At 38.7% G+C, this 20,943-nt stretch overlaps 1 protein-coding gene across 5 annotated transcripts in view; it reads left to right on the top strand.

Moving 5' to 3' along the window:
- The window catches only part of ASIC1 (acid sensing ion channel subunit 1), a 226,899-nt gene that overhangs the window by 184,783 nt on the left and 21,173 nt on the right, over window positions 1-20,943 (top strand). The window contains exons 1-2 of one of the 5 annotated variants that reach the window (XM_087953981.1): window positions 2,191-2,361; window positions 6,519-7,792. The exons of 3 other annotated variants lie outside the window; for them this stretch is intronic. In XM_087953981.1, coding sequence (XP_087810107.1) covers window positions 7,154-7,792 — 639 coding nt within the window. In that variant the 5' untranslated portion in view covers window positions 2,191-2,361; window positions 6,519-7,153. Of the gene's footprint in view, window positions 1-2,190; window positions 2,362-6,518; window positions 7,793-20,943 lie in introns of those variants that run through there. One more of the 5 variants, XM_087953982.1, reaches the window with a different exon arrangement.

Below are 20,943 nucleotides of genomic sequence, written 5' to 3'. Positions count from 1 at the left end.
ATTGCTTCTAATGGAGAAGCAGCTGTTATACAAAGGAATTACTTAATTTAAACATAATGTAAACATGTAAGAAAAATATTCCATCACTTCTCCCTTTGAGCCTGACAGAGACAGAGTATCTAAGGGCTCATTAGTTCCTGGTGGAATTATTCCCCTTTGCACATTCCTCTAGGTCCAATTTAGCCCTAATGGCTAGTAGTTCTGCAGTAGTGTGTAATGGTAATGTACCACAATAGGAAAACAAAATTTTGTGGGCAGGAAGGCAAACAGTAAAAACTATTACAAAATGTTAACATAAAACAGGTAATAAAAATGACAGGCACAAAGAGATTTCGAAATTAGGTAGCCAAGAAGTGACAGACAGACAGAGATTAGAAAAGAAAGATAAGGAAGAATCAGTTTATATCAGGGGTGTCAAACTCACATTGTCATGGCGGCATCACATGACATGTTGGGACTTTTTTTCCCCCTTCGCTAAATCGGGCGTGGGTATGGCCAGTGCATGACACATCCAGCCTGTGGGCCAGGAGTTTGACAGCCCTGGTCTATATGATGGCATGAAAGTTGGCAGATTGTTGTATATACAAGGGTCTTCAAACTTGGCAAGTTTAAGACCTGTGGACTTCAACTCCCAGAATTCCTTAGCTAACATGACTGGAGGAGGAATTCTGGGAGTTGAAGTCCACAAGTCTTAAAGCTGTCATGTTTGAAGACCCCTGTACAACCTGAACATGAAGGAAGACTTTACTTTATTGGTCCACTTCAGTGCAATGGCTGGAGTTAATAAGAGCGCAAATACCTCCTTAACTATCTCAAAGATGCTTTTTTCAAGAGGCAAGTGAACTTTCTGGTTTTTCTTTGAAGAAGTTTTGCTTCTCATCCAAGAAGTTTCTTCAGCTGTGACTGGACAGTGAGGAATGGAATTCCCCATCCATTCCCCACCATCCAGTCACAGCTGAAGAAGCTATTAATAGTGCTATTAAACCCAAAGGAGTGCCAAGCAGAGAAGTACCCTCTTTCGGGTGGACAGGGAAACATTGCATTATAAATCAATGGGTTTAGAGGCACAGCACAGGACATATAAAACAAAAGTGTGATGTGGTTAAATTTCACCCCTGGAGACAGCCCTGGGGGAAACCGGAAGCAGGGTGGCCTTGGCAGCATTCATCACTCTCTTCTCTCACAACAAACTTGATTCTAGTCACACCAGAGGAAATACATATATTTACTCAGGGTACAGTAGAGGGAGCCAAAGGCACCTATTCCTAAAAATGCCAAAATGATGAAAGATTCACTGTACCATCATAAGGAAAACTCTGTATTTTCGCACTTACATTGTTTATTTAAAATAATTGTTATTGCTTTTTAAAAAAATAACATAAAAAGACAGAAGGAACAAAACATAGAAAGACATGCATTATCAACAAAAAAGATAAATGCTTCAAAATAGTGAAAAATGCAGCAGAAAAAAGAGAGTATTGTATGTTATTAGAACAATAAATTGTTACAGTTCTATATGCAATCTAATGCAAATACTGTGTGTGTGTGTGTGTGTGTGTAAAACAAACATGATCTGATTTAATTTATCCCCAGATAATCAGAGGACAGAGCTCATACATTTCATTAAAATCCTACCTTCCTCTCTCCCCATAATTTTGGCACTATGATGGAACATGTGCATGGTGGAATTCTACCGGTTCAGACCAGATCGGGCAAACCCCTTGTTCCCATGTTCGGCTCGCTCTGAACCAGTTTTCTGCGATGAGGAAGTGAGCCCGCCTGCCTGCCCTTGCTCTTTTACTGTGCTTTATGCCTTTGTTTAGAGCACAGCTGATTCACACGGCAGAATGGTTTGCCGTGCCTCAGCTGTTTTCTTCACAGAGGCTGCAGTTGAAGGTAAGTATGGGCTTGCCCTTTTTTAAATGCAGAGCGTGCGATCACCGAACCAGTTGTTATACTGGTGGAATCCAACCCCTGAGTATGTGCCAAAGAATTCTCCCCGTTAATATTTTCCACCATATATTAATGCATCCAGACTACACTGGGAAGTTGGGGGAGCAGTGCTAAACTATAGCATGACCAAGAAAAGTGCCTATATGCCTTCATCAGAATTCAAGGATATGTTGACCTTTAAAGTTTCATTTTATTGAGCTCAGCGCTATTTCGCCACGTCCTTGACAAGTTGCTGTCCATTATCAGTGGATAAACAACTGTAGTCAGACTCAGCAAAGAGAAGTTTGCTTTGTGGTCTCTCTAATCACATAGGATCTGCCAACGGAAAGGGGTGGAAGACTCCCTGAGGACCTTAACAGCAGCAGTCTCCTTTGCAAAATCAGCAGACAAGGCTTGTTGTGGCAGGAAGTAAGCGATCATCCTCTGCTCCTGGCGCTAGTATGGAAAGAGGTGGTGGGCTGCCAATCTGAAATACTAGAATTTAGGAAGTTTAGGGCAGGTCAGGCATATTTTTCTGCATAGCCTCTGGCTTGAATCATTGCTAGAATCCCTTTTACTTAAACTCTTATCAAGAATCCTGGATCGGATTCAATGGCACTTACTGAAGTGTTGAATCTTGGCTCAGTCAGGGCTGCTACAACCAGTTCATCGCACAGGGGTGCCACATGAGGGAGCCCCCGTTGAAAAGTAAAAAGAGACGGAGAAGAAATACATTACACACAGGAATGTTGACTTTGCACATGCATTCTTGGTCACTGAGATCTGTCCCACTGTGACTCATTGGGACCCTGCATAACTTTTGTTATATAATTATGTTTAATGAATTGTGAATCTTAAAGGTTTTAAGGTGGGACAATAAGTGGGATTCTTCACAAGGGTATTTTGTATGCTGGCAGGGGTCCTAGCTCAATCAAGAATAGTTCAGGAAAGAAAGAAAAATACAAGATTGCTCCTGCCACTAGGATAGCCCAATTGCTGCCAATCGAGAAAAAAAAATGCCTACTTGTAAAATGTTGAAGTTAGGATTTTGTAGCCTTAAATAATGCAGGATGAGGTGGGGGGGGCAGTTATTCTGTGTGCATCTAAGTACCCTGTTTCTCCAACAATATGGCCTCCCCCAATAGGAAGTCCCAGCATGTTTTATAGGCATGAAATGAAATTAAGCCCCTCCCCCCAAATTAAGGCCTATATTAAAACATGAGAAATGGGGGGGAATGGTGGGTGGGGCTTGCCCTTAGGAAGTACTTTTGTTGCACACCCGGATATGGTGCTGCCTGCATTGACCCTGATATGAAGTGCCCCACCAACGCCGAGGTCAACATCCAAGCCGTCGCCGCCCGCCCGAAGATGCAAGTGGGGGGGAATTAAGTCACCCCCAAAAAGACGGCCTAGCCATTTTTTGGGGGCTCAAAAAATAAGACCTGGCCTTGTTATATGAGAAACACGGTAGGTAATCTGGTGCCTTCCAGATTCTTTCTGTATCTTTAAGGCTATGACATTTTAGATCATATTTTGTATTGTATTGTTGTTGAACAGGTAATATCTGTAATGATTAATAGTAAATTTTACGTATGTTTACTGAGAAATTCTCTAGAGTTCAGTAGGATTGAAAGTGTAATTAGAGAGAGAGACCTATATTAGAGCTCAAGAAATAATAGTGTGTAAGAAGAGTAATGTGAAAACTCACTGCTTCTGCAAATAAAAGCATTACTTTCAGCAGGGGAAATTATTGCTTTTGTAATATTTTTTTAAAGTATTGGCTGCATCTTTTCCATTCACAATCCCCATCCTGGGCTCAGACTGCATACCCTCTTGATCCCAAGGCGGTCCCTAGATTTATGGTAGCAATTCTCAAAGTGAAGGCTAAATGGCATTACTCTGTAACAAAAACAGTAATAGAGTCCTGGGGTGTCTTAAAAGTCTCTAATTGATTTATTATACTATAAGCTTTTGTAAATGGCTATGTTTCCTCAAAGACTTTAAGCGTTATTTTCTTTCAAAGTCCAACATGAATGAATTGATTCATTTTTCTGGGTTTGCCCAATGTACCAAGCTATAAAGTAATCAAACTGGCTGGATTCTTTACAAAATATTAAGCCGTAGAAAAACTAACCAAGGTTAAACCTTGCTGGGCTTAATATGATGTGTGAATGCTGCTGCTGGGACTTAACTAATGTATTTGAGCATGTGCAAAAATTTGTACATTTGTGTACATTTGATGTACATAGAAAAAGAGAATTGGTGGTAAGATTGCAAAACAGGAAAATCAAAGTATTGCAATGCAAAAAGTGCAAAAATAAAGCTTGGGCTCCAAATTTAAAAATAGTTCTCTTCTGTTTACCTGGAAGTAAGTGCCACAATGTTCAATAGGAACCCATTCCTAAAAATTAGAGGTGCATAGAATCGTACTGCAAATACTGGTTGTGATAGGAAAGACACAAACTACAAAAGCTTCAGAATTGTGTCCTTTTTCTTCCTCCACACTCCCCTTACTCCACGGGAAGCTGGAGAAATTTGGATTCTGTGTTCTTGCTCAGTCTGCTGCCCACCTAAAAGCAATCAATAAAGCATCTTGCAGGGGCCCTTCCTGCTTTGTATGTTTCTCTCTGTGTGTTCTTTTCGTCAATGTGGACTCTTCCAGGCACACAGCTTTAAATAGGAGTTTGTCCTCTAAAAATGGCACGTGGCCACCCTGAACCAGGCCTGTGATTCATTCAGCACTGTATATGCTTCTGTGAAAGCAGCCTCCATTTCCCCTCCCCACAGTGCAGATTCTCTTGCTTCCATCTGGCATATCACAAACTGTCCCTGACATCAGCATCTCCTTCGAAGGTTAACAATAGCTGATGTAGGCCTGTAAAACATGCATACTCACCACTCTGGGCCTGGTTTGCCAGCATAAATGCTGTGGATGCTTCTCAACACACCTAGTTTTATTATTCATGCAAAGTAAATTATTCTGCAGGAGGTATATGTTTTCATGCAAAATAAATTATTCTGCACAAGATATATAAGGCATATGAAACATAGGGAACTCTCCAATACATTGCCTCTGAAAAACAAGATAACATGTAAAACTAGGTGCCAGCCAGCCAACACTCGCTCCTCATCAGTGCTTGAATTTACTATAAGGATCATTGGCCTGTTACCTGTTGTCGCAAACAGGTTAGTTGAGGGGGGCTATTATACGATATCCTTTGAAATATTTCTGCGAGCAGTATTTATTCCCCTTTCAAGAAACACTGGCAGCTTAATCAGTCCATGATTGTGTTCAGAGACCCCTTTTACGTAGTTTGCCGATATGTAGGTCAGATGTCCTGCCCCCTTCATCAGGCATTCTGCCTCCTTCTGAAGTCCTCTTGATTTTGTCTTACATTATGCGTTGTCTTAGGCCTCTTCTCTGTAGATACAGAGTGCAGCATTTGCCTGGAGGGAAGGAGGTTTTTTTTTTTCCAGAGTTCATTTTAACCTGTGATTTCTCAGGATTGGAATATCCATTCTTATGCTGTCCTTTGTTCTTCCCCTGAAAAACACTTTATAAGCAGATAATCCAGATAAGCAGAAAGATGGACACCCTAAGTGGACTATCAGACTTGCAATCTTTTGAGTAAACACAGAGTGCTGAAGTTACACCAAAGGGAAGAGTGTCAAACTGCTGCTGCTCCTGTCCAACTTTGGATCTGAGGAGTTTGCGGTGTGCTCATCTGATAAGAGATATGCACCCAACAGATCTATGGAGGTTTTCTGGATGCCTGGTATGACGGGCCTCGTGGTCGCCATCCTGAACACCCAGTGTCTGATGAACTTGTTTAAGAAGCTTGAAGATTCTGCATAGATCCATTCTTCTTCAGCACTATATACAAAGAATAAAGCACAGGCTAGATTGTGTTTCCTGATTTGGTGCCTTTCTGTCATTACTAATTTTCTGTACATGGTCCATTGTTTCCTTCATGCCTTGTTGTTTCTCTTTGCTCTTTAAGGTGGGAGGCCTGGTAAGAACTTGTCCCCTGGTCTTGCTTCGAATTTCAGTGAATATCTTATTCAGACTGTTGCAGGATCCCGGGACGTGTATATTTACCCTTATTCAGACAGTTTCCAACACCCATTTGTCTTTACCACTAAACTTTCGGGTATGCCCAAATAATCAATATTGCAAACATTCCTCTTCCTGGGAGAGGATGGTATTAATATAAGGAGTATTTGTATTGAAACTTTTCCCCATCTGCTTCGACTGCTGGTATCTTTGGTACATGTCCCAAGGAGCCCAAGTATCTCCTTGGTTGATCCATGCTCAAAACAGAGTACAAATTTTAATTCCTGGAGGTAAAAATGTCTATCTCCTTTTGTCCAGGGCCAGGGACTACTTCTTGTCTAAAACCAATTGCGCAATTTTACGTTATTCTGTATTCCCGTGCTAGGGACTGTAATCAGCCACTCACCTCCTCTTCCTCCCTCATCTACACAAAATGTAGATGAGTCTCTTTTGTCTTAAAATAAGAGGCGTAGGGCTATGTGCTTGCCCAGAAAGAAGCAAATCCAAATAAAACATTTGCGTCCCTTTTCAGGAAATCTCATCCAAAAGAGCCCCATGGAGAGAGTGGCTAGTGCAAGGCAACTGCAGGAGGGAGAATCAAATAGCTCCTAGATGCTGGATAAAGGACAATTGTTGGTGGTTTTAACATATGCTTTCAATCAGCTGAATTGACTGCATAGGTGCCGAAGTTCACTTGAGTTTGCTTTTGCTGTCTGTCAAGCACCACTTCTTTCTAAATAACCACGTGCCACTTTTCTCTGTGTGCTATTTTTCTGTCTCTCTCCCTCCTTTCTTTCAGCCAACACCGCTTTCCTTTCTGTTCTTTCCTCTATTATTCAGCTAAGTCTTCCTTCTCTTAACCAAGCTAATGCCTCTGAATCATCTCCGTACACCCCCATTTCTCCTCTTCCTCTCTCTTTCTTCCCCTCCCCTTTTCTCCCCCTCCCCGCAATCTCCTTTTATTGCCTGCTTCCCTCCTGCCTGTCTTGGCTCTGGCATGCTCTAGGTGGCTCTTCGAGCTTGACGCTCTCCTCAACACACAGTCTCTTTGTAACTGGGAGAGGCTACTGATCCTTCAGCCAGCTCTCACAGCCTCCCCACCTCTTTGCAGTACCAGCCAAAGCCACTGAGATAGAGAGATAAGAAAGCAGCAGAATCTGAGCTCAGATGATGAGGAGAATACAGCTTGTTAAAGAGATACATCCTTCAACCCAGGCTGGCTTCTCCATCTCTCCGATTGCTAATATGGAAAACAGCAGGAGTGGCTGTGTTGTAGACGCACCTCGCTTTTCCCTGAAGCAAATCAAGTTCCACGGACTTCACCAGGTCTTCTCAGTGCACCAGTCCTGCCCACACCGAGCCTTTTGGCTGATGGCTATCCTGGCATCCATGGCCTTGCTGTTGACCTGGTCATCCAACCGCATCCATTATCTGCTTTCTTGGCCTGTTCACACCAAGCTGCATATCCTCTACTCCCCCAACCTGACCTTTCCCGCTGTCACCCTCTGCAACAACAACCTGGTGCTGCTACGTCGCATGAGTCGAGCGGATCTCCACCTCGGTGGCTACTGGCTTGGTCTCCTCAACAAAAACTTGCAGCCAGCGCCTGCTGTGCAGACTCTCCTGTGGGACCCCCAGTGGCTCTGGTTGGGCAACCTGCTGGACTTCTCCCATTATCTGCCCCCCTTGCCACCACAGGAGCAATCCACACAGCGTTTGCTGGACCGGCTGGGCCACCAGCTCGAGGAAATGCTGCTCTCCTGCCACTTTCAGGGTGAGCGCTGTGGCCCCCACAACTTCACCACTGTAAGTCAGGATGGGGAAAGGTGACTCTTGGTGAGGACAGCAGACAACTGTTGGGTCCTGCAGTTGCAAAGTAACGATTTCAGCAGACTGCTGAAGTATTGGCATATCAATTGATCTTCAGGGGCCATTTTTAGTTTTGGGGGAGGAGGCAAGGGCTGCAGCGGTCTGGCACAATGCAAGGTTGTGGGGTCATGCATGTAATGGATAGGGCCGGCTAGTTAACTTTTCACTGGTTTTAGACAATGACTGGGCAGATGGCAGCCTGACATTGACCTTATGAGCCATGGTGGTGCAGTGGTTAGAGTGCAGTACTGCAGGCTACTTCTGCTGACTGCCAGCTGACTGCAATGTGGCAGTTCTAATCTCACCAAGCTCAAGTTTGACTCAGCCTTCCATCCTTCTGAGGTTGGTAAAATGAGGACCCAGATTGTTGGGGGCGATAGGCTGACTCTGTAAACCGCTTAGAGAGGGCTGTAAAGGCACTGCGAAGCGGTATATAAGTGCTATTGCTATTGCTTATCTAGACTAATAAATGAAGCAGGTTCAGCCAATAGCTTAGAATGCAAGCTCTCAGTGAATAACAAAGCTGGGAAATCACAATCAGATCCTTTAAAAAGGTAAATGGCCAACCACTTCCATACTGTGCTATTGTCAAAACAAAATGCTTAGTTGTATTCGGATAAACATTAGGAACGACGTTCATCTCAAAGGCAAAAAGTTTGGGAATTTTCCTTTTTTTGAAACTATGTTCAATTGATTGTGTGTTTTCTGTTTCAGGGTGACAGAAAATAAGCCTTTTATTCTCAGGATGGTATTCTGAGTGGGACTTTAAAAAAGAAGAGGATTGGACTGTATTGCACTTGGCTAACAATTGGGTTAACTTAGATGGGGGGAAGAATTTAGCCTGCTCCCTTGACGATAGAGCAAGAAAGGGAAGTGGTATCTGAAACTTAAAGGAATACATAAAATAATAATTTTGCTTCTTCTTTGAGCCATGTTTTTTTTTTCATTTTGATGGATCCAGTGGAAAAGAAAGGGTCAGAGGTGTATGTGTTTTAGTCCTTTATGTGTCTGCTGTTTCATTCTGTTCTCAGTGAAATTGGAATGTGTATAAAAATGGGTACCTTTGGAATTTCAATGTGCATTTCTTTGAGATGTGAACAAAAGTCATGAAAACATGCAGCCAATGACTGGTCAATTGTGGGTCAGCATGTCTTTTAAGTACCAGGCATTTGGAACTTATATATTAATATTTTGGACAGCATTTTGGCCTTTACCACTTTAGCTATATACGGGCTACTTGGCTTGGCTATCCTTCAATACATTTCAGTATTGTTACTTTCTCTAGTTCTAACCAGGAATTCCAATTCCTTTCTAATCCTGAAATTTAGAAACAGAATGCAATAGGCAAACTGAATAAAAATTCATAGTGTTGAATAGCGAACCTTCGACTGAGGAAGTGGATGGCAATTTAATGGAGCAACAAAGAGAAAGGGATAGTAGCATAGAGATAAGATTGAGCGGTGAACTTATAGTAGGCTTCATGATGTAGACTTCATACACATTGTAAAACCAGGAACTTTATTGTTCAAATTGTACATGGAACCTAGCCAAATATGAGAGATTCCTGCTGCAGATGTTCACTCGCCAATCTCTGGAGTTCTGTGGGGGAGACTGATTGACAGCGAAGAGAAATATTATAATTACACTGTAGATTAGAAAGCCTGAACATAGCTATGACTAAAATAAATCCATAGCTCCCCAAGTACCAGGATCATAGACAATTGTGGCTTGTTCTGAAGCAAAACCAGATGACCACAAGGAAATGAGAACCTGATGAGACTTGTCACCGATTCACACACCCAACTACTTTTAGCAGGCCTGAATCTTGTGACTGTGGTCCAGTCAGCCACAGATTAAAGAAATGCATATCATTCCCTGTCCATAATTTGCCAACCGAAAACATGAGTCATTTGAATTATTAAATATTGTATCTGAGTATTTTTGCTGTCTGGTTTAAAAATGAATTTCAGTGTATTTATGTAGATTGTGTTTTTGAAGTTGAACTGTGGTTCTAAATATATTCTACTCTTTCCCATTCCTGTTCTTTTCTTTCAGCACAGAAAATGACATTAGCTTTGATGTTCTTCTGCCATCTAAAAAACTTTCATCCTCTTTATCATCTATATAGGCTGCCCTGAATCTTCTTGTCTGTTCTTTCCAACAGAGTTATTTTAACTTGTCCTAGTTGTAGCTCAGGCGAATGTCAGGCAGGGAAACAAATATGCTATGCCCTTCACAGTTTCCTAGAACATTTTCATACTGTTAGTCTTCAAGCTTAATCTCCAGATGCCACTGCCATGTTTCTTAATTCCTTTCTCGAGCTTCCTCTTCTACACCATCTTGTTTCTTCTCCTCAGGAAACTGATAATGATTTCCTGTGGAGTTTGCCTCCTTTGGTCACTCCAAGCTGTTGATTCTGGCCCTACTCTCAAACCTTTGTAGCAGGAGGCCGTTGACTGTTCCAGAGAGAAAAACTGAAAAGATTCTCCTCAAATGAGTAAAACAAATCTCGGACTCCATCAAGAGACTAAACTGGTTAAATCAACAGTTTCAGTGAATAAAGAGAATGAAAACAAAGCCTCAAGTAAAGAGAAAGGAAAGCATAATGCTAACCACAGGGGTGATCTGAGCAGGTGACTCAGCAACCTAAGCAAACAAAATGACAAGACGAAAGGTGAGAAAAGATCTTTTTCCAAACCACAGCTCAGCTCAGACTTCATAGCTGATGGCTCTAACAGTCCCCCACTGACCCCAACATTTCTCAGTTTGCTCTTTTCTAGGACATACAGGTCCTTCCTGCCCAAGGAGCTTCTGAGATCATACTATCCACCTACTCCCAAACCACAATCTTTTATAGCAGTAGGCTAAGGAGAAGCCAAAGTAATTCTCTGAGTTAAAACGTAAAACCATATGACTCCTCCGCAAACAGTACACAGAACTGTAACATCTTCTCCCCACTTTCCATTTTTCAGCAAATACCATAGCTGAAGGAAAAGCAACAAACCCTTTTGAAATACTGTAAGCTACTTTTTCGTTGATGCTGCAATCCTAAGTACATAATATGACATACTAGCTCTATACCCATGCTTCACTACAAAACTATGTGATCAGGCTTAGTTTTGGGGGGAGGAAAATAAGGGGGGGGGGACTCTGCCTCTGTCTACCAGCTATCCATCGGTATTCATTTGGCTAGCGTCCTGTTTGGAAAGTGAAACAGCATTTACTGTGAGAGCAAGAAGGAGACAGCAAGGACGCTGGGTGTGGCTTATCTCAACTGTTCTGTACTAAAGCTGGTTGCCTCTGTGAAACTAAAACTCCTCTCATCTGCTGGTGTTTTGCATTTGGAACAGATTTCTTTTCAGGTGGAGAGGGGAAGTAGAACTTAGCATCAGAGCATGTTAATAATAATATACAAAATACTAATGCTCTGGTGGTCATTTCGAAAAATCCTTTCTTAGTGAGCACCAAGAAGCCAAGAGGAACATACGTCCCAAATTTCAAGTTTGCAGGCTTTACGGTTCTGGAGATTTTGTGATGATGCATGAGTGGTATTTCGCTTTTATATCTAGAGAAGATTCAAGAGTCAAGGCAAACTTCTCCTTGAGATGTTGTCCAGCTGGGATATCTTCTTTTTCATTGCATTCTCCTTTACAGAAATTTTAATCGAATCTTCTTAAGAAGTGTTGGAAGAATTATCCTTCTGGGTTCAGTTCCAAGTGGGGAAAAAGACACTGGAAACATGGAGGCTGTTTGGAAAGATGGTTTAATGGTGAACAAGACCACATGGCTTGGAGCTCCGACGTGAAAAGAACAATCATATGCTTCAAAATGAAGGAAAAGAAGGAAGGGCTGATATGCTGAGTGTGCCTGGGTTTTATACCCTCTGTTGGGATTTGAATTTGAGCTTGTATTCTGATTAGTTGTCAGATTCCCATGGGGCCACAGAGGGGCAACTCAGACTGTCCTGAGTCCCAGGCTTCGTTGAACCTTGCTGGATGATGATATAATGAAAGGGCTTTGGGAAATTCCTATAGCTCTACCTGGAAATTTTTGTTATGTAAAATAGGCTGGCCTAGGCCAGAATAATGGGCCATTAGCAAACGTGGGGGGGGGCTGAGTTTCTGCTTCTGAGGTGAGGTTCTGCTTCTGAGTTTCTACTCTTTTTAGGAAAAATATTCTGCCTTTTTACTATTTCTAGGATATTTCATTTTTCTAGGAGAGGGGTGGGTGCTAACTTACCACAATAGGAAAGCCATTTTCCCCCCATACTGATTATCCTAAAAGCATAACAAAAAAAAAATAACAACAGGATGCTTTTTAAAAAATGCAGCAGTCATTAGCTAACAGTTAATTCAATAATTAATAATTAAATGATTAATTTAAATATTTGCTATAATTTATGCATTATTCATAACTATGCTATAATTTAGGCTTCCAATCTACAAGTACATGTTTTCCTAAATAATTGAATAATTGCTTTGAATGATACATGCTAATTTGGCATTAACAAATCAAGAAGCATCAATGCATACTGGGTGACCTGTGCAGGGAATGGGGTCTTTGAGGGGATAGGAAGATATTAGATTTTATTTGCCTGAAACCCAGAGAGTAGCATTTGTATAGAGAAAGATCTTACTACCAACACAGTGGTTATCTAAATGTTTATTAATAAGAATGAGTATAAATTGTGGCGGTCCTTGGTGCTTCCTGAGCTTGGTTGTTTTCTTGCAGATGTTTCATTGCCAAACTAGCACTGATGTTGTTATCTAGTTTGGTAGTGAAACATCCACAAGAAAACAACCAAGCTCAGAGAGCAGCAAGGACCCCACAGTTCAACCCTGGGCTACAAATATTCTTTTCTATAAATTACCCGAATCTTGATATCTTTGCAGGAATCTTAGTAACTATCAATACTTGCTTTAATGGTTAATACCAGAGACAAGGAAATTGTGGGATTCTAAAATCAAGTGCAATCAAAAAGTATTCCCTAAAACCTCACTAGATTTAAAGCATTAGCTAATTCTGCAGAGCAGAAACCTGAAAAATACAAAAAGATAGTATAAAGTCTTGGTCGTACTTATGCATTCCAAATATCCATCCATTTTAACAGGTTCTCATTAGTCATATAAGTATACAAGATATATTTTTCCCTTTTAACCTATATCTTTCATATTTTGCTGTCTATCCATTGGTACCAATTATTCCAAATTGTATAGTATTCCGAGTCCTCTTTCTTATTCAATTCCATGGTGAGTGTATCCATTTCTGCACATTCAAAAATTTTAAGAATTATTACACCATCTGACGGTGTGTGTTAGGAATGTAAGTCACCTAATAGTTGGGTTGGAAAATATATAAACCAGGATAGACATTTTAATACTGTCTCTTCAAGGGAATGCTAAAAGTGTAATTGGGTGTGGTTCATCAAACGGCCATAAGAAGGAGCCAGAAACCTGGGTTGTTTAGTTCCTGTTCTGGTGTTTCTGGAGTGTGTGTTTGAGTCTCGGTGAGTCTCTGTTACTTCTGTTGGAGAGTTTTGCCGTTCCTCCTAATGACTGTTACTGATGGTTGATGTAAGTCTGTTACTGAACTGTTTTTGATACTGGACTTTGATATTTGGATTATCCTTGAACTGAACACTGACTGCTTTACCTGTGAATGACTTGGAATGCTTATCTTGAACTTTGCTAAAACGTTTATTGGAAGTAAAAACCTACATTTACTGTACAGTGTATCTGTGTGCTGTGTGTGTATTATTCAACATTACTCTCACTACATCTCCCTGTATGCGCTCATTCTCCTAACGGGGAATTACCTCAACAGTGTGGTAGACATTTTCCAAGCTTGTGCTAGTGCAATTCTTGCTGCCGTAATAATGTGTGTAATCAAATATTTAATCTTTTTAGGGTATTTGCCCTTAATAATTCCCAGGAGAAACAATTCAGGCTTCAACTCTAACCTACAGTGGGTAATTTCATTTAGCCATGTTTGTATTTTGGTCCAATATTTTTTTAATTTCCGGGCATAGCCACCAGACATGGAAGAAGGTACCTTGCGGTTGTTTACATTTCCAACAGTTTGGGTTTAGATTGGGGTACATCTTTGCAAGCCTAGATGGCACTAAATGCTAATGATAAAACATCTTATATAGATTTTCTTTGTATGCAAAAACGAAATTCTTTGTATGCAACAAAGAAAGTCTGATTGTTAGAGTCTGCCTGACAAGTCCCTGAAGTTTTCTTGGCAAAGATTTTAGAGTAGTTTGCTATTGCCTCCTTCCTAGGGCTGAGAGAAAGTGATTGGCCCAAGGTCACCCAGCTGGCTTTGTGCCTAAGGCAGAACTAGAACTCCCAGTCCCCTGGCCTCCAGTCTGCCTGCCTTAAGCATTACACCAAGCAGACTTTCTGTGGAGACAGACTTATATACTTATATATAAGTACTCTATAGAACTTGACAGAAGGAAAAAGCAAATTATGGCACATCTTTACAGATAGACAATCTCTGCATGTATGGGGGTTTGGGGTGCAGAAAAAGAAACTTTGCATATTTCCTTTATGCAGAATGGTCTGTCCCAGTCTGTCTCTGAATTTTATTCTTTCAAGAATTTGGCACAAACATGCCAACAAGGCAGAAACAAGAATACCCGGACATGTCTACAAATACTTTAAGCTTTCCTCGAGTAGCAGTTGCCAAATGTTATTCCTTTGGCTATTTGTTATATGAATTGCTTGGCAGGGACTTTTATTTGGCCACCTGTAGAAGATGAATTACCCAGCAGCAGATGAGTGTAAGTGCCAGCAGAGCAGAGTCTGTCTTTTAATGGAAGATGCAACCCGTGAATACGCTCAGCTGACCTTGTATTTGTTCACTTTCACTGTGATTTGCTGTTGTTGTTGTTGTTGTTCATACTGAAGGATGTAAGAGCACCACTGGGGCTAGCTACATTTTCTTTTTTTTTCTTTTTTTAAAATTTTTTTATTGGTTTTTAAGATGAACACAAACAAAACATAAAAACATCAAGCCATTTTCCATATATATATATATATATATGTATGTATGTATGTATATATATATGTATGTATGTATATGATTGTATATGTATATGTATATGTATATGTATATGTATATGTATATATATATATATATATATATATATATATATATATATATATATATATTTGTTTTCTTAAGTTTTAAGGTACTTACATGTATGGTGTTCGGCTTGGTTCGGGTATTTTCCGAAAGAAAATTTTCCAAGAACTACAATGACGTGGGAAAATACCCAACCAACCGAACACCATACATACATACATACATACATACATACATACATACATACATACATATATATATATATATATATATATATATATATATATATATATATATATATATATATATATATATACTGTATATACTCAGTATAAGCCTAGTTTTTCAGCCCATTTTTGTGCTGAAAAAATCCCCTCGGCTTATACTCGAGTCAGATCCCCTCTGAAAAAAAATGGTGTGGAGTCGCGGCCTCCGGCGGCAGCGACTCCCAACAGCCCCAGCCGGGAAGGGAAAGGCAAAAGCGCTTTGCCTTTCCCTTCCCGAGGCGGCGGGACTGGGGCCGCGCCGGCGGTAGTGACTCCTGACTCAGGGGCCTCCGAGGGAGGGGAAGAGAGTGACTCCTGCCTCCGCTGTCATCATCATCTTCTTCTTTTGGGTTAGTGAATCAATTAAACCTTTCATGATAGTGAGATCGTTTCCCAAATTAATTATTTTTACTTTTGAAATTTACCAGTAGCTGCTGCATTTCCCACCCTCGGCTTATACTCGAGTCAATAAGTTTTCCCAGTTTTTTGTGTAAAATTAGGTGCCTCGGCTTATATTCGGGTCGACTTATACTCGAGTATATACGGTATATATATATATATACATACATACATACATACATACATATACACATACACATACATACAGTGTGCCAGTTGGTTTACAAATTGTTTTGTGCTTCCATTTCGTAGTCTTCAATTATAATTACATTGTATATATTCTCATATTTTCAATCAAGTACTAAATACATTAATATCATTGTTAATCAATCATTTGACTATAGTTTTATTCATTCATGTTTTACGAATAATCATATTTTACTTAAATTGTTTTGTGACAGTTCATTTTATCATCTCAAATCTATCCTACAATCATTTTGTAGATATAATAAGAAAAGAATACATTTTTATATATTTATTATTTTCTAAGAATCTACATATTTCATTACCATGTTTTATTTTCTAACCATTGATAGAATAGATCCCAGATTTTATAAAATAGTTTATCATCTTGTTCTCTGATTTCAAATGTCAATCTACTCATTTCAGCACATTCCAATATTTTCTTAATCATTTCCTCCTGTGATAGTATTTTCTTATTTTTCCAATTTTTAGCAAATACAATCCTAGCCGCTGTTAATACATTTACAATCAGGTATTTCAATTCTTTACTATATATTTCAGGTAAAATTCCCAATAAAAATATCTCTGGTTTCAAATCTATATGCTTTTTTGTCATTTTTTCCAACCACGTGTGGATTTTAGTCCAATATTTTTTAGCATCCGCACAAGTCCACCACATACGGGAGTGGTAATATGAGCCAGGTGTCTGATGACATTTCCAACATTTTTCCGATTTGTTCTTGAACATTCTTGCTATTCTTGGAAAATGCCACCTGTAAAACATCTTATACAAATTTTCTTTATATGCTGTTGACATTGTCATTTTATAATTTTGAGACCACAATTTTTGCCATTTCTCTAGATCAATCCCATATCCAAAATTCTTCCCCCAAGCAATCATAGTTTCTTTAACTTGTTCTTCTAGTTTAATTTCTAATAAATATCTATACAATTTTTTAATCACCTTTTCATCAGTACCTGTCAAAATCTTATCTAGATCAGTCAGTTTATCATAGAAACCTTCTGTTTTAGAGTCTTTATCATACCTTGAATGTATTTGTGCATTCATCTTTATACCTTGTTCCTCTAATTTTTGTATAGATTTAAGTTCACCCTTTTCATTTAATATTTCACCATATCTAACTGTTTGTTCCTTTTTATATATTATAGGATAAGAAAATGCTTCAATAGTTGATAGCCAGACTGGAATTTTCAAATAACATTGTCTTTTAGTCTTCTCCCAGTTTAACCACAGAGACTCCCGTATATAATGTCTTCTAAAATACCCCTGTGATTTAGTTCCTTTATACCATAGAAAAGCATGCCACCCCAACAACAGATCATGTCCTTCTAATGTCAACAGTCTAGTGTTTCTTAATGTTATCCATTCCTTAACCCACATCAAATTTGTAGCTTGGTAATACAACTCCCAATTAGGCAAACCAAATCCTCCTCTTATTCTAGCATCTTGCAAAAGCTTTAGCTTTATTCTCGCTTTCTTTCCTTGCCATATATATTTCAACACGATTTTATTTAAATCTTCAAAGTAATCTTTTTCAAGCCTAATTGGAATTGTTTGGAACAAAAATAAAATTCTGGGTAGTATATTCATCTTGATTGTTGATATTCTCCCTATTAATGACAGTTGTAAATTTTCCCATTTCGCCAAATCTAACGCTATCTGCTGCTTAAGTTTGATATAATTATTCTCTTTTAGTGTACTGCATCTTGCTGTCAAATGTATCCCCAAGTACTTAATCTTATTCGTTACCTGAATTTTCAATAGATCTGCCAGTTCTTCCTTTTGTCTTGATAGCATATTCTTTGTCAAGATCTTTGTCTTATTTTTGTTTATTTTCAAACCAGCCACTTTTCCATATGCCTCTATCTTTTCTATCAATTTTGATGCTGTTTCTAGTGGGTCTTCTAAAATGAAAACCAGATCATCCGCGAATGCTTGCAACTTAAATTCTTCCTGTTTAATTTTCATCCCTTTTATATCCTTTTCTTCTCTAATATTTCTGTTTAGCACTTCCAAGGTTAACACAAACAACAGAGGTGATAGTGGGCACCCTTGTCTTGTTCCTTTTCTTATATCAATAGAGTCTGTCAGTTCTCCCTCTATCATTACCTTTGCCGTTTGCTTATGATATATAACTTCTATTGCTTGAATAAATTTTTTAGGAAAGCCCATCTGTTCCAGTTGTAATAACATAAATCGCCAATTCACATTTCAATTCACACAGGTTTAGATGCCTTCTGTGCATCTAAAAATATCAAAGCCATTTGTTTTTCAGAGTGTGCCTCGTAGTATTCCAAAGTGTCCAAGATTACTCTCATATTATATTTAATTTGTCTCTTTGGTAGAAATCCATTTTGATTAGGATGGATAAAATTGTTTAAGTATTTTTTAAGTCTTTCTGCCAATATTGAAGCAAAAATTTTATAATCTGCATTTAGTAAGGAAATTGGTCTATAGTTCTTAATTTATAATGGATCGGCCTCCTCTTTTGGGACAAGCTGCTGACCATGATTTAGGTATCTTCTTTAACATAACTTCATTCATAACCTCTAGCAATGGAAGGTTCAACGATTCTTGTAGTGTTTTATAAAATTCTGCCGGAAGTCCATCTGGACCTGGTGCCTTTCCATTATTTTGCTTCTTGAGTGCTTCAGTTAACTCCATCATCGTTATATTGCTTTCTAACATTGTTTCAATCTCTTTAGGTATCTGGGGTAAATTAGCATTCTGCAAATACTGTTTAACTCTTTCCTCATCAATATTCTCTTGTGTGTATAGTTTCCCATTATAGTCTCATATGATTTCCTTCTTCTCTTCACTACCATAGCAAACTTGGCCTTGGTCATCTATTAATTGCAATATTTTCCTTGATTCTTTCTCCTTTCTCAATTTATATGCTGACCATCTACCTGGTTTATTTGCATCTTCAAAATAGTTCTGTTTAGCACCTCTGATTTTCTGTGCTAATTCTTCTTTTTCTATTAGACCCATTTTTGATTATATCCATTTTTAACTTAATGTCTTTTTTCTGTGGCATTTTCTGTAGCTCTTTTTCAAGTCCTTTATACTCATCCTCTAATGTCTTAGAGGCTAGTCTTTTCATGGTATTTCTTTTCCTTGTATAGTCTATTATCAAGCTTCTGGCATATGCCTTCATTGTATCCCATACATTCTGGATTGATGTATCTTCTTTTTTGTTTTCTCTAAAGAAGAAGGCCAGTTCTTTCTCCATCCACTGTGTGAAATCTTTTTCCTTTAATATAGTATTATTTAATGTCCATCTAGATCTTCTTCTTTGTCCTTTCCATTTAATTGTCATTGGATTGTGATTTGCCCAAGTACTTGTTTCAATATTTATTTCTTGAATATTAGCTAACAATTCTGTTGACATCCATATCATATCTATTCTGGACCATGATAAATGTCTATTTGAGTAGAAAGCGTATTGTTTAGCTTTAGCATTTCTTTCTCTCCATGTATCTTTATTTCATCTACCATTTTAAAAAAAGATTTAGGGAGAGTCTTTCTGTTTTGCTTTGTTGTTTTCTGTGCTGTATAGTCCAGTTTATTATCTACAATTCCATTAAAATCTCCCATCATAACTATATTAGCATAGTCCAGTTCAATTATTTTCATGTGTAATTTTTTATAAAATTCTTCTTGATTGTCATTCGGGGCATAGATTGCAATCAGGAGTGTTTTCATATTATTGTCCATTATTTCCACCATTAGTGTTCTTCCATCGTCATCAGTATAGATCAATTTCGCTGGGATAATATCTTTAATGTATAAAACCACTCCTCTTTTCTTGCATTGTGTCAAAGAAGTAAATATTTTCCCTAATTTTGGCTGTATCAACAGTTGTTCATGTTGCTTTTTGATATGTACTTCTTGTAGGCAGATTATATCAAATTTTAATTTCTCTAATTTATGGAAAGTTTTCCTTCTTTTAACAGCTGAGTTAAGTCCATTTATATTAATTGTAATCAGTTTTTTCTCTTCCATGATTATATTTTGTAGTTAGGTTTAGCAGCTCTCGTAGATCTTGGTTCACATTGTTCTTTAGCTTCCACCTTTCCACCTACTGCACCTTCTTCTTTTTCAGTCACCATTTGGCAGTCCTCTTGGAATTCAATTAGTGAGATTTCTTTTTCTTTCTCTTCCTCTTTCCCTCCAAAAAATTCTGTGTAAAATGATTCAGCTTTCTCAACTGAGTCAATTCTATGTCTCTGTTCTTGCCATGTGAACATTAAACCTTCTAGAATCAGCCATCTATAATTCACCTCTTTTTTAAGTAGCATTTTGGTCAGAAATCGGTATTCTCTTCTCTTCTCTCTCACTCTTCTGGATACTTGTTTCAGGACCACAATCTCCTTGTCTTTATATTTCAATGTTTTCTCTCTTGCCACTTGCAATATTTGCGTTTTAATGGCTTTCTTTGTAAATCTGATGTGAACTTCTCTTGGTAAGCTATTTCTCATTGCATATCTTGTGAAGACTCGATAAACCTCATCTATTCCATCCATCATCTTCTCTTTAGTTATTTCCAAAGCTTCAGCCAAAATTTCTATCATTATTTCAGCTAGGTTTTGTCCCTTTTCTTCCTCTATGTTTTGGAATCTGAGATAAAATTCTGATCTGTCCATCTCCCATCTCAGCATCCCACTTTTATCTTGTTCAACCACAGTTAATCTGCTATCAGTGTCTCCAATCTTCTTATCTCTTTGTTTATCTTCTTCTTCATTTTTTTGGAATCTCTCATCATACTTCATCATCATTTGTTGAATGTTCTCCACCTTTTCATCAGTTTTCCCTGTTCTTTGTTCAATGTTCAATGTTCTCTTTTCAATATTCTCTGTTCTTATTTGAATATTTTGAATTCCTTGCATAATCATCTGCAGGGTCACTTTTTCCTGTTCCTTTTCTTGCTGTAACATTGTCTGTATTGAACGTTGTCCTCCAGATGGTGAAGAGGAAGAAGTAGAAGTTGAGGAACCAGGGGATGTTAGTTTCCTACTCATTTCAAACAATTCAAAATCTTCAGGTTCTTTTAGACCTTAATCCACTTGTGAAATAACCAATTGCAATTCCAAATAAAAATGGTAGGAAAAAAGAAGCCAAATAGT

Source organism: Notechis scutatus, chromosome 2 (genome assembly GCF_049901735.1).
Source record: "Notechis scutatus isolate UNSWTSFEM ecotype Mainland chromosome 2, rNotScu1.2, whole genome shotgun sequence".
Lineage (NCBI taxonomy): Eukaryota > Metazoa > Chordata > Lepidosauria > Squamata > Elapidae > Notechis > Notechis scutatus.
The sequence above is the reverse complement of the archived record's forward strand: the minus strand, read 5'-3'. Positions and strand labels throughout refer to the sequence as shown.